This window comes from Phalacrocorax carbo, chromosome 2, assembly GCF_963921805.1.
Source record: "Phalacrocorax carbo chromosome 2, bPhaCar2.1, whole genome shotgun sequence".
NCBI lineage: Eukaryota > Metazoa > Chordata > Aves > Suliformes > Phalacrocoracidae > Phalacrocorax > Phalacrocorax carbo.
Window position 1 is genome coordinate 52,005,243 of NC_087514.1, and position 13,176 is coordinate 52,018,418.

Here is a 13,176-nt window from a genome sequence, read left to right on the forward strand (position 1 = left end):
AGTTACAATCATGCTAAAATTAAATATTTATTTTACTTTATTGCTACACTGTTAACTGCAAAAAAATCATATGAGAACAGTATTATTAAGCCAAACAGTAGGTTTAAGAGCAGCAATTCCACTTGTTTTTCCAGCTTCGTATTTATCTGTTTTTCCCCTTAACCCCATTGCTATGATCTAGGCTCATTTGGGCTTTGAAAAGGCCGTTCACTGATTTACTGGCTTCTGCTCTGCAGACAGCAGCCACCCAGGTGTAGGTGGGTTTCCATGTGCCTTGATGGGCTTCTCCAATGTCTGATCAGGTCTTTAGTGAAGGCTGCTACTCTGACTTCTTCACTCTACTCAGCTGCTTATTTTAGTGACATTACAGAATAATGACCCTGAGACTCCTACCACTTTCTCAAACTCAGTGATGAGTACAAAAGAGTGGAAGGGAGGCCCGAGGGTCATCAGATATGTCTCAGATCTTTAAGAAATTAAGGAGAGAATAACTTGATTAGCAAATCTAACGTCACAGCAATCAATGTCCTATCGTATACATTCAAAAGATCAAGTCTGCAAAGTGTCTGAACTTCCTACTGGTGAGGAATATTTTACTTTCTCAGCCCAGTGGCCTTGGAGACTTTCATGCCACCCTCCTTTATCTTTCTAACTAAGGAGCTGTTTTGGGTCACGGACTGCCATTTCTTTAATATTTGTCCTTAATAATTGTGCTGCCACCATCAATTAAATTCACCAGATATTTTTCTTCCTGGCTTCCTGCAGCTTTAATCTCAAACTTTCCATTTTCCTGTCCATGGACACCATCATGGCCTGAACAGAGTCCAATTTTCCATTAATGGACACAGCAGGCTTTTAAAATAAATCAGACGAAGGGTGGAGTCTGCAGCTCTGGATGCACCGTGTGAAAGAGTCAGCCAGACCCAACTCCGAGTGCTGCACCGGCTTCTTTCTGCTTATCTTTGTGTTTATTGAAATAATAAAAGATGGACCAGAAGGAAAAAGAACCCAAAAACCTAAACAGCAGCAGTCAAGGGAAAAGCACCTAACAAGGAATAAAAGAGGAAACGGGACCTGACAGTTCTTAATCCATCTACATTATCTATAATTTAAGCTGTGATACCTGAAATATTCCTTAGAGAGTACATCTGAATGCAATGCCTCATATGCTCCACTGACTGGTAGAGGTCTAACATGGCATGATATATCTCAGGTTAGAGGAAAGGAAGGATTGGGTACTGGACAAAAACAAAGAAGTCTTTTTGTCTTCTGTGTAGGTTGCTGCCTTAATTTATCTCAAATCTGAACAGAAATAAGATGATATACAGGGCACCCTGTAAGGCAGATGACAGCCTGTGGCATCTTGGATCCGGAACACATTAATGAACCTCTCGGGCTGTCATGGGAGATGAGCACTTTACAGTTCTCGTGTTGGCTTTGTGTGCATTGCAATCTTTGCCCACAGACATACTCCAGATGCTGATTGGCATCCAGTCCCTGCTGCTCACTGGAGGATGCTTCAAGATAGCTGTAATGATGTCACTCCAGAAGGCGGCATTAAATATTGAGCTTTCAAAAGCGCTCTGTGCTTTTGAAAGATGTGCCTATAAATGCCCTGGGATTGCTTATAAGCTTGAGTTGGTCTAGTTTTGGCTAGACAAAATGCTTACAACTAGAAGAGGCTGAGAGTCAAACAACCAGCTGATGTTGGGAAATGCATTGGACTTTGTCCATCTGAACTCTCTAAATCATGCTTAGATGTTTCTTTAAAATGCTTGTTCTCCATGAGGAGCTACAGTGCAGTTAGTTTGTGGGTTGTATCATGGGCGGTCAGAGCATAGCTCACTTTTGGCCTTGAAGGCAGAAGGAATGTTGCTCATGATTGTATTTCAGCCATGCTGTTCAGCACCCTTTTAGTCCTCTCACAGCTGGTGGGAGGAGAGAGATCCTTTTCTTAGGAAGAGACGACGATGAAGATGATGATGATGAAGATAAGTGGGTTGTCATTGCTTCACTTCTCCTTTCTTTAGGTGGGCATGTCTTTAACATGCCTCAGTTCTCCCTTTTCCTCTAGGGATGCTCACGTGCACAAACATGGTGATGGCTCCTTGCATCCCTTCTTGCTGGCACTGAGTTTCCTTTTAAAGGAAAGTGGAATGGGTGGTGGGTGGGTGCACAGCCAGGTCTTACCCCAACATGCAGCCAAGAGGTAGCCAACATACACAGGTGGGAACCAGGCCCTCCGTGCACTCCTGCACTGCGCTGAAGACAGACGTAGTGTCTTTCCCGAATAAAAAGGATCGCACGTGGCAGTTTAATTGACAGCGGTAGATTACCTCGCAGGCTGTGCTCTCACCCACAGAAGCGGGCGGATGTGAGGAAGGTGTCTGGGGCTCAGGCCTCTGGCTAGGGGTGTTCATATGTGTCATTCTGCAGGGACATCCAGCTGCCGGCAAGTGGGGAGGGACTGGGGAAACAGCACGGTCTAGACCGTTAATCCAACTCAGATGATAACAATTCGGTCATTTTTGCTGAGTGGGATGAGAGCAGTTTAGAAATAATATATAATAATATTATAATAGGTTACTATAGGGTTTTATCTTTTATTAAAAAAAAAACACCAAACAACCAGGCTTCTACAGTTGCCAGCAGAAACTGCTGCCAGAAACCACAGACTCCCATTGTTTTCTGCATAATTTCATGATCGGTTCCTCGCTCCCTCACGCAGCATGTCAGACTGCTCAGCTCTGCAATTATTCTGAAGCTATTCCTGGTGCATTATCTTCCCTCCACATCCAAAATGGCCATTTAGTTAAGGCAATGTCAAAGTGTGGAAGGGAGGGGGAGGCCATCATGAGTGTGCTGCTTTACCAGACGGCAACAGCCACCTGAGCTCCTTGCACGGGAGCAGACCAGCACGTAACGCACCTCTTGTGCTTACCATTTGGTAGGCTTGCTTTTTTGTTTTTTTTCCCTAGCATTCTATAAATATGTTGAGATTTGCCATCTTATCTGCTTTTTATTTTATGTGTATATGATGATTGGCTAAGTGTAAGAGAAGGGGAAAGACCTGAGACCTGTGCAGTCCCAGGGGTTCCTAATACACAAACAGATGGGCAGAAATGTTGGGACCAGCGTGGGGAATGTTTTGCCTTCTGGTGCAAGAGGCTAAAAGCTGATGCTGCGACTGCTGTTCTTGCACTGCGACGCAATGCCTCTGTCCTTTGCAAAATCCCAGCACACTGCAGCCATGCGGGCAACGTAAATAACTGGTGTGGCAACAGAGGAGAAACAGGTGGCTTGAAGTAGACTAGATGTCTCCAAATGTTTCCTTGCTGTAAGGCTCCAGCTTCTACAAATGCTGAAGAAAAGCTTGCCTAAAGCTTAGTCTAAAAACCGCAAGAAAATCCCAATATTCTCTCTCCTAAATCAATGCACAGAATCCATTCCTGGTAAAACACTCTCTGTGAACACAGAGGATTTAATACTGGCTTGTAAATAAACCAGGCTTTATATTCTCCCCTTCTGCCTCTTCATCCTCGCTCTCTGCCAGTCAACTCTCAAACACCCTCCAGCTGTTGGCAGAGGGAAGCAATGGGGAAATGGAAACTTGTACTTTGTGTCTGCACGTGTTGGGATGGAGAGAAGCGTATAAAGGCTGGCTCATGGATCCTGGTGAATTGAAAATGAGGGAAGTTCAGGCCTCGTGTCAGTGGTTCTGGGAACCTGGCTTGAACAACTTCTTCCTCGATGGATGTGCCCACTGATGTTAGCCAAGGCAACGCTTCACCGCACTTGGAAGTTCTTGTTGAGAATACCTGCTGCTGCTGAGGACCTTCCCGCCCCCACCCCACAGTTCCCATAGGAGAAAGATTTCAGTTTCAAGTTAGATGAGACACCTTCATGTGTTCAAAAAGTTATAAATTAGTCACCAATGAACTCTGACTGCAAACTGGGAAGGCTGCTTCTAGCTTGAGGAATTAAGTCCTGGAGCATCTGTCTAAACAGCGTAGCAGAGGCAAGGGTCCAAGCTGGTTTAAGATGGTGTTCAGCAAGATTATGGAAAGGGGTGTATGACAGCCTAGAGGAATGCATAGAAAGGGTAAATTAACCTCTGGAGTAGCCAATATTTAGTTCTCGCCAAGAGAAGGAAATGTTTGCTGCTCAAGTCAGCAGCAACTTCAGCAACTTCTTGGTCCCCCTTGCCTTGCTTTGAAGGTGTACAGGCCATTTTCCAGCATCACGGTTCCTGCTCTTTCCCAGTAACACACTATAAGCATTTTGGGTTTTTTTCCCCTCTTCACTACAAAGTTTACAACAGAAGATGAACAAATTAAGCTCAAATCTGCCTCCCACACTCCTTCCCCCCCTCCCCAAAGGTGCAACTTGGGACAGATTTCAGTCTCAGCTAGTGGTGGTAGCATTGTTGCTGTGATTGCTCAGTCTCTCACCTCGCTAAACTACGTTTACCTTTTTTTTTTAAAAAAAAAAGTTTACTGTGAGGCCCAGTGCCAAAATCCTTCAGCATCGTGGGAAGGTGTTATCGCCTCCTAACAAACTACTCCTCACTGCTTCCAGGGAAGACTTACACCGTGGGCTCTGTGTTTTAGGAGGCCGGAACAATTAGCTGAAGTTGTATCATTTAAAGACATTACTGACTATTGCAAAGAAGCCATTGCCTCTTAGTGAGTGGTTCTGGAAAATAACTAGTAAAGCATTTTTCTGTGTATTTATATGTTCTGGGGGGTGTGTAAATCCACAAATGTGATTTACCACTGAGGGTCTCTAGAGAACCCAGACAGTGATGGGTGGAGGTAGGGAGCCAAACCTTTCGCATAACTTTATTAATGTGGAATGAAAATGCAAAATAAACAGGTGGTGTTTGGTGAGACCACCTAGCTAGTTGTAGGTGGAAAAAAATAGCTTGAATGCCACTAGGTGGTGGATAATTGGGTGTGTGCGCACGTGAATGTCCAAAACTAAACTTTCAACCTCCCAAGCAGAAGCGGCTGCTTGTGAAATGCAACGGGTACGGGGGCAAGTTGTAAATTTTAGTACAACCTGGACTAAACCAAAGTGGTGTATCCCGAATTCTCTAGTGAATAAGGGGTTGTGAGGCATCAGCAACGCTTGTGCCTCGTCCTTCTGCACACCGATGGTTTGGGCTAGGAGAACCAGGGCCCGGCAGCTCCAGGAGGAGAAGCTGGTGACAAGAAGAAGGGCTTAAAAATAAAAGAACAAACCCAAAACAGTGGTCTGGGAAGAAGATGATTAAGAACTTGGCTGGAGGAAAGATCCTGGAAGTGAGGGTTCTGCAAGGAGACGAATGCCAGGAGATGGCGAGGGCCCTTAGGCAATCCCACCACTGGCTTATTCATAAGCAGGTTTATATATCAGAGGAAGACAAAACCAAAACCATTAGACACGTACAGATGACAGAATGGAAAAATTTTGCATACTGTCACTGGTGCAAAAGAGTCTGGGTTTTTAAAATTTTTTTTTTTTAACTTTTATTTATTTTTTTAGAAAAGGAATAAACTCTGCATGGTAGAGTGTACGGTATATAATTTCAAAACAGAACAAGTGATATGGAATGGATTATTTTCCCAAACTATTTAAAGTTGAACCTAAAATCATTTGTAAATCAACACTCATTACCATGTAAGACAAAGGCAAACAATCAACATCTTTTTTTGTTTGGTACAGGTTTCCTCTACAACTTCAGCCTGAATTTTTCCAGGGTTGGGGAGAAAAGGGGGGCAAATCCTGCCCGTTGTCCTAACCATAACTGTACTGACCAAGCTTTGTGCTCTGAGATCTAGCATCATATGGCTTTATATATGTTCCTAAGTGAACAGTGCAACATCACCACCATCTTGTTTATTCCACATTCAAACTGTAACTGAACATCACTCTGAAACCCTTTCCCGCCCCTAAAATAACAACATCGAGAACAACAACGAAAAGCAGAAAGTCTCCAGCAATCAGATTTCATCCCAGAAATCTGTGTAAACTGTAGATCAGGGTTGGGTAGCAGCACAGAAGACAAAAGATGTGACAGCGTGATTCAATAGCGTCTCTAAAGACTACTGTAAGACTGTCATTCTTTAGTCTGCATCTTGCAATCACCATTTGCTTTTTCCCTGCAATAGTATAAAGCAATGTGAAAAAAAAAAATCAGACTCAAAAGCAAAAGGTAGAAGCCTTTACGGAGAGGTAAAGCTTCTGCTTAGCCTTGAGTGGTCACTATTAGAAACAGATCTCTGCAATCAGAAGCAAATCTTGAACATATATACACATTTCGGTGGGAAGGGATGCAGCCAAGGATGGAAACCCTCCTGGCAGACCCACAGACTGTTTTGGCTTGTAGGTCAACACTACCCTGCCATTTTGGGTTGAATAAACCAGCACGGCAGCCGCAGGCATTAGGCGTGCTCCAGGCTCTTGGCTGCTCTGTTCCTTGGCTGCACGTGGGCCGGGAGGAGGAGGAGGGAACAGGAGCACCAGCAAAGGCCCCCTCTCCTCGCTCCACAGCCGGCCGAGTGACGCGTGGGTTGCAGCGGCATGGGGCGTTGCACCGGGGAGGTAAGTGAACGCTTTTCTCTTTACCCCCTCCTCCCCAATCCTGTTGGAATGTATCTAATCATAATTAGATAAGTATTAATAACTGTAAGCTAGCATAGCCACCTTCCCCCTTAAAATGGAGGGAGAGCAACATCATCAAACAAGTTCCCGTTTGTCCTGACATGTGTAACCTTTCCAGATCCTATACAGCAATCATATGCAGGCGTTTTTCATACTAGAATTTAAAGGAGTCAAAGCTGGTAAAGAAACTGGATGTTTCCTGGCCTAACTGAAGGAAATAATAAAACTGATTAAAGTGAGAGCGAAAGAAAGTAAGCATTAGTGTGTTTACATCCTCTGGTATGTCCCACTTCTCTACGTTCTGCTCACAAGCCCTTTCCACACTCTGAGCAAGCACTCCCAGACTGAGAGAGGTAAGGCTTCAGCTAAAATCTCACGCTTGAGATTTTATTTTTTTTTATAAATACCATAACTGTAAGTATTTGACTTTACCGGATCCGTGTGGGGCATGTTGAGGGCAAGGCTTGTTTAAGTGAACCAGCACAGGAGAAGATTGGACAGGGGTGTAATCTCACAGGATAACAGCAACCGAATGATGTCCATAAGCATGGCACTAGCTTATTGTGTACGCAGCATCGGGGAGCTTGGATGAAACCCTCCAGCCTTCTGGGTGTCCAGTCAGAACCAGGGAAGCTGCAAGAAGTTTTACTGTAAAACTACAGTACTGAAATGTCGAAAGGAACTGGACCTTTAACTTCAATGGGCACTGATTTTAGGTTTTGCACAGTCGAGTCTAGTTAAAAACCAAAAACTTTAACGATAGCTGTTGCCCCTGCCGTTGGAGCCTTAAGACACCTGTTACACTTGCTGAGCCCCACTCTTTTTTTTTTTAATAAAACACTGTTTTAAGATACAGCACAATAAATGTGCTTATTACGCACTCTAACATAGAGCACAGAAATACAACACTACAGAGTGCAAGTCTAACCATCTCCACAGTGGGAAAAGTGCGAAGGTTAAAAATATGCATGTGGCTTAACACAAGATATTTTTAAAAAACATGACATGGAAATCTCATACTAATGCTTTCATCTTTATCACAAACGTGACTGAAAACTCAAGGTCAGTTGCTGATCCTTCTCTCGTAGTAGCAGTAGTAGTAGTGTAATCCTTTCAAAGGTACAATGTTGGAAAGATCAGAGAATAAAAAAACCAAGTGTCCAAAAATGATCCCATTTACCACTTTTCCAGTAGTTATGTTTTTCAAGAAGTAAACACGTAAGGTCACCTTGATCTTTGCCATCAGTAACTGATACACTCGGAAACAGCTAAGCCAACCACCTGGACTGAGATCAGTTCGGTGTCGCACACGCACACACACACGGATACACACACAACACCCCACAGGAAAAAGTGCACTTTCAATTGCTGATACAAAAATAGATTGGCACATTCTTTTTGACACAGTGAAGATATCCTCTTTAAAAGCTTTTTCACGTTAAGAAGTCCTCTTGGAAGTTGCAGCAGGTCTGTAGAAAAAGCGCTATGAGAATGCACTCACGTGGGCTTCCAGGGTTTGTGTGATGGAGAGAAGGGTGGTCATGGAGGCTGCCCTTCAAATTTTTGCCTATTTTTATAGCTGTAGTACCCACAGGTAGGGTCAGTCACCACCCAGTTTCAGCACGTTAACCATTTACCAACAGCTCAGTCTTCACCTGCTTTGAGAAAGTAATGATACGTACATTTGTCAAAGCTGAGAGTCTTACATCGATGCAGTGTTTCCTATATGTTGCTGGAAAAACTGAGAGAGAGTGAAGTGTTAGGAGTCTGATTTTGCATTTCCAGTAGTAACTGCAGCTCAGGAGAGCCAAGCGGGAACAGTCGGGAGCCCCTTCCCCGCAGGGCAGCCAGTGCTAGGAGTTCTGCACCAAGCGTCTGTAGTGTGGCATCACTTCGTGCTCGGGAAGGTGGAGAGCAAACTCCAAGGCCACCAGCACCGGGAACTCGAAGGCGATCAGCTCTCGCCTGTTCAGCCGGAACTTCTCTTCCAGTTTCTGCAAAGACAGCCAAGGAAAAAAGAAGTAATAAAAAAAAACTTTGTGAATGAGGATTTGATGCTTCCTTACAGATGACATTATTCAAAACACATGTGCTGCTGTCACTAAACCTCTGCCCTGCTGGACTTGCATGGCTCTAGGTTTAGAAAATGAGAGCAGGATGAACTGGATGTACTGATTCCTTGCTGTGAAGGTGAACTTAAAGCTCAGCCCGCCATGCTATTTCTGACATGTTTGTCGTTTCACTCATTCCATCTCCAGCAGACATGCCTTCCAGTGATCACAGTAATTACCACTGCAGGAAGAGGAAACTCCTGGCTTCATGCAAACATCGAAATCACTTGTGTAATGGAAGACATGCGTCTCGTAACTGCCCACAAACTCCCTGCGCTGCTTGAAATCACTAGTTTTCCATTCAGCATTAGACGGTGTTATAACACCCTATTGGGGAAATTATTTCTGCTACAATTAGATACATTTGATCTTAATACCTCAGAGGCAGAAGGTGTCATCCGCAACAACCATAAGAACAGTGCGTAATAGAAATTACTGCCCTCAGCGGGGATGAGATGGGTTTCATAGTTGGCTTTCTGCTGTAACGTACTAAACATCTCACCTGCTCTGCTGTTTTCACTGGATTTTGATGCTACAAGTAGGCAACCAGCTGCTCAGGGATATTTCCCTCCCCATCCTCTTCTTATGACCTCCCTGGCTTGCTGCTTCTCTGCCCCTGGGTCTACTGAAAAGCTCAATGTGTATTGAGGATGGACCAATATTTCAGGATGGCAAGAGCAGCCACATCTTCCAACTCCCACTGGGCTGAATTTTCTTTTCTGGTTATTTGGAGGGCTTTCTAACAAACCGTCGACCCAGCCCTGTGACTGTGGCGAAGGGCATGAGTCTGGTTCTGTCCCCCAGCCAAGTTTCCATGTCACTTGAAATGAGTGAAATTAGTTGTAGCCAAGTACCCAGCTACCTGCCTTAACCTTCTATAGTGTTAAATCAGACTGGTATCTCGGTGCTTGCAAACGGATTATGGAATAACACTCCCTTCTGTTAACTCTTTCATATGGAGTGGGTGGAAGACCAAACACCTTACTCCACAAAAGAACAGCTGGGTTGAGGTGTTCCAATGGGAACATTTCTTTAGGTTTTCTTGCCCAAAAGCTTAACTTGATGAAAGAAATAGAAACTTGGTAGTCTATTAGACTCCCTCTGAAATTAGTATCTGCATTTACCTCTCAAAGGAGGGCCCTTATTGACACTCCTGAGGACACAATTAAAAGCAAAGTAAATTTCCTGAGGGTTAACTTTTGACTTGTATTGACAGAAAGGTGGTCAGATACCTCTCAGACCTCAAAGTATCTGAGACCAGGAGCTTCCCATGCCTCTGCAGTAACATTGATCACTGCTACTTCCACGTAAATGTATAACAAAACCTGGTATTTAGCTGGCTGTACAGCTGGAAACCTAGAGGAGAGCGTGACCACTGACAGACAGGCTTGCGGTAGACCACACACTGGCACTTCATGTAGAAGGAACACTGGAAACCTATGGATACGTACATCTATAAGATGCTTGACTTCATGTTTTCTGAGGTCACTGCCAATTTTGGCTGCTAAAAGAACACAGGCTCCAGCACAAAGCTTTCTGTTCTGCTTGTTCAGCTTCCCCTTGAGAGCGAGCTTCTCAAAGTAGACAAAGGCCATGGCCACTGTGGGCTCTTCAAAACCACATTCTTCTTGAGCAAGCTTGCGCATTTCTCTCTTCAAGCTGAATAAAGAAACCAGACAAGTATGCTGTGAACTGTGTTTTAAGGCATTTCTCATTTCACCTTAAGAGTCATCCTTTCAGAGATTCCTGCTTAGTCAAATGGAGGGGAAATGGAAAACGTAATTTACTGGGCAGATATTTTTATGCTCTGTTTTGGGGACACATTTCACAGTACATTCTGACCTCACCCTTCCCCCTCACCGCCCCCAATAGATACTTGTGTCAAACTATAAAAGCAACTGAAAAGCTTTGACATTTTTAGTAACAATATTTCATCAGAGGTCTTAAGCTGCACATAATTTGTTTAGTAACAACAGCTTGATTGCTTGTGCTCTACATGCAGCTTTGCTGCTGCTTATGGTTGGTCAAATCCAAACCGACAGTCTTTCCATGTACTGCAGTATTTTCTGGTTACAGAGCAACACGACTCAGTATCCTTCTGGCCACACCAGTCAAGTGAAATTATCATTACTTCAGTGAAGGAATTAAGTCTAGCCTGACATACTTGAAACAGTGATGAAACACTACAACTTTGCTGTGAAGCTGACCACTTGTTTTGCTTCTGGGCATGCCCTCTGGACAAGGCACAGAAGTATTTATCTTTCTTCAGTCTCTTTTCAAGCTAATTGCCATGAGCTTAGAGACCCTGTTGTGTTATTTTTCTGGATATTTTGGTATAGTGCATGCCCAGCTCACACACTCATCCCATTAGATGCCACCTTTGACACCTGACTGGTGCATGTTTGGTACATTCTCTTATCTTGTTTACGCAGCCCACTAATCAAAGCAACCATCTGACTTATTCTGCACCTCTGCCCATCCCTGTTCCTGGAAGATCAATCAGTGCTGTGCTGCCCCTCATGTACAGCAGTAATTGCACTGAAATGTGAGACAGCTGCATCATGTTGCAGCCTTATCAAGCTTTGCAATGTACCTTCTTATTTTACTGAGGGTTAACTTGATGTGAGGGAACTTCTCCTTAAAGGTCTCATTCATGTCCTTCTTGAGATCTGATGGCTTCACGTAGTCTATGACTGTGGTCTGTAACACATGGTCAAGAGAGAATTGCTCTTTTAGTTTGTAACAGACAAGATCACTCAATTCCTAAAAGCAAGGAATACCAAACAAGTGCTAGTCAGTCCCAATGCTTTCAGTAGAGGGAAAAATCAAGCCTGAATTAAGGCAACAATTTGTTTGTGACTGCTCCATCAGAACAAATGGCCTGAAATCCAAGATGACTGCTCAGCACAAGTCCCGAACAACATACACCTTATTAGGATCCTCCATGTACCGCCAAGAGTGAGTTTAAGCCAAATGTGGGCGGATAAAACCTAGCTGAGAAGTCATTAAACAACAACAACAAGAGAAAATAATCACAGTAACTGATCTGATGACCAGTTTTTGTGTGCATATCTCCATGCAGCTCTGAGACATCAATATGTCTCAGTTTCTCTGCAAGTTTCTCTGAGTTTCTCTCAAATTGATTCTTCAAAGGAACCTCTGGTACAAATTCTTTACTGCTGTGGCATACATTTGTGATAAAATAGGTAATTCAGCAGAATGCAAGAGAGTAATGCTGTCATAAGTTAGGCAATAAGTGGACAAAAATATTGAGTTAGGACAACATTCAAAGCATACAGTCCATTTCCTTCACGTTGAGCTTGCTATTCCTTTTTTTCGCAACCTAAAGAATTTCCCCACGTAGCAGAGGGTCCTGCTGGCCTGTACTGCAATGCCAGCGCTCGCACCTACCTCTCTCGTTCCTTCAATAGTCACTCAGGAAGCATTTTACCCAGATCCTCTGTTACCATTCACCTGGCCAAAATCTGTCAGCTGAACAACAAACCAACCTTCATTTAGGGGATGTGCCAATTCTCTTCCTGGCTTTGGCTGATCTCTCCCTTGGACAGAAGCAGAGGAGAGCCCCAGCTTGGTCAGCCAGGGGACAACCTGGTCCGCAGGCACCGAGCTCCTGGCCAGCTTCAAGCACGGGCAGTGGGAGAGAGCAGTCTGCAGTGCAGTGCATTGTCCTTCCAGTAAAATATTTTTTTCCCTTCTAATTTCTGTTTATGATTAACCCATATTTTGGCAAAGAGCTGTTAAAGCTAAACAAGACATGGAAAGAGGCATGCGAAACACTTGTCGCATGTTACGCCTTTATAGGAGATGGAGACTCGCTGTATTATATCTTCATGGGAATCTGACTCAGTCAAAAAGACTGCACATGCTTGCAGATTTTTCTTCAATAATTAAAATAGTATATGGAAGGGCTTGGGGAGGAGAGAGTGTAATGGCTCTGGAGAGCAATCAGACAACTCTTGTTATCCGATCATGTTCTTGTCTGGATCCAAAAAGAGCATGAAGGGGGTAAAACACACCTAACGTTTCATGCACTTTATTTAGGAGATATGGTATTGAAATAATGGATAATTATAGGAATTTAAATGAAAGCAGGGCATATGTTTCCCCTGAATAGCACACAGCAGTATTTGAGGTAAACATACTGAAATAGAGAGGAAAAAAAAACTTCGTGCCATGGGGTGTTGTTACAGTCATACACACGTTTTAAAATGTGGGCCATTCTGCTAACTGATTTGCAGAGTGAGAAGCATCATCTACCCAGATAAATTGCTCCCCACTATATTCTGGCACGTAATTCTGCCAGGCACGTCACGCACAACAGTTGCCCGCCGTCTTCTTAAGTATAAATGCTTGTGAGCCCCCTCCAACACACTGACATGTTAGGCACTACTCCAAATTT

The 13,176-nt window shown here is 43.8% G+C and overlaps 1 protein-coding gene across 2 annotated transcripts in view; it reads right to left on the reverse strand.

Moving 5' to 3' along the window:
* Positions 1–14: 14 nt before the first annotated feature.
* CABLES1 (Cdk5 and Abl enzyme substrate 1) overlaps positions 15–13,176 on the reverse strand; it is an 83,820-nt gene continuing 70,658 nt past the window's right edge. For both annotated transcript variants that reach the window (XM_064442864.1, XM_064442863.1), the window contains 3 exons: positions 11,350–11,456; positions 10,208–10,415; positions 15–8,639 (listed from right to left, as the gene is read on the reverse strand). In XM_064442864.1, coding sequence (XP_064298934.1) covers positions 8,499–8,639; positions 10,208–10,415; positions 11,350–11,456 — 456 coding nt within the window. In that variant the 3' untranslated portion in view covers positions 15–8,498. The remainder of the gene's footprint in view (positions 8,640–10,207; positions 10,416–11,349; positions 11,457–13,176) is intronic.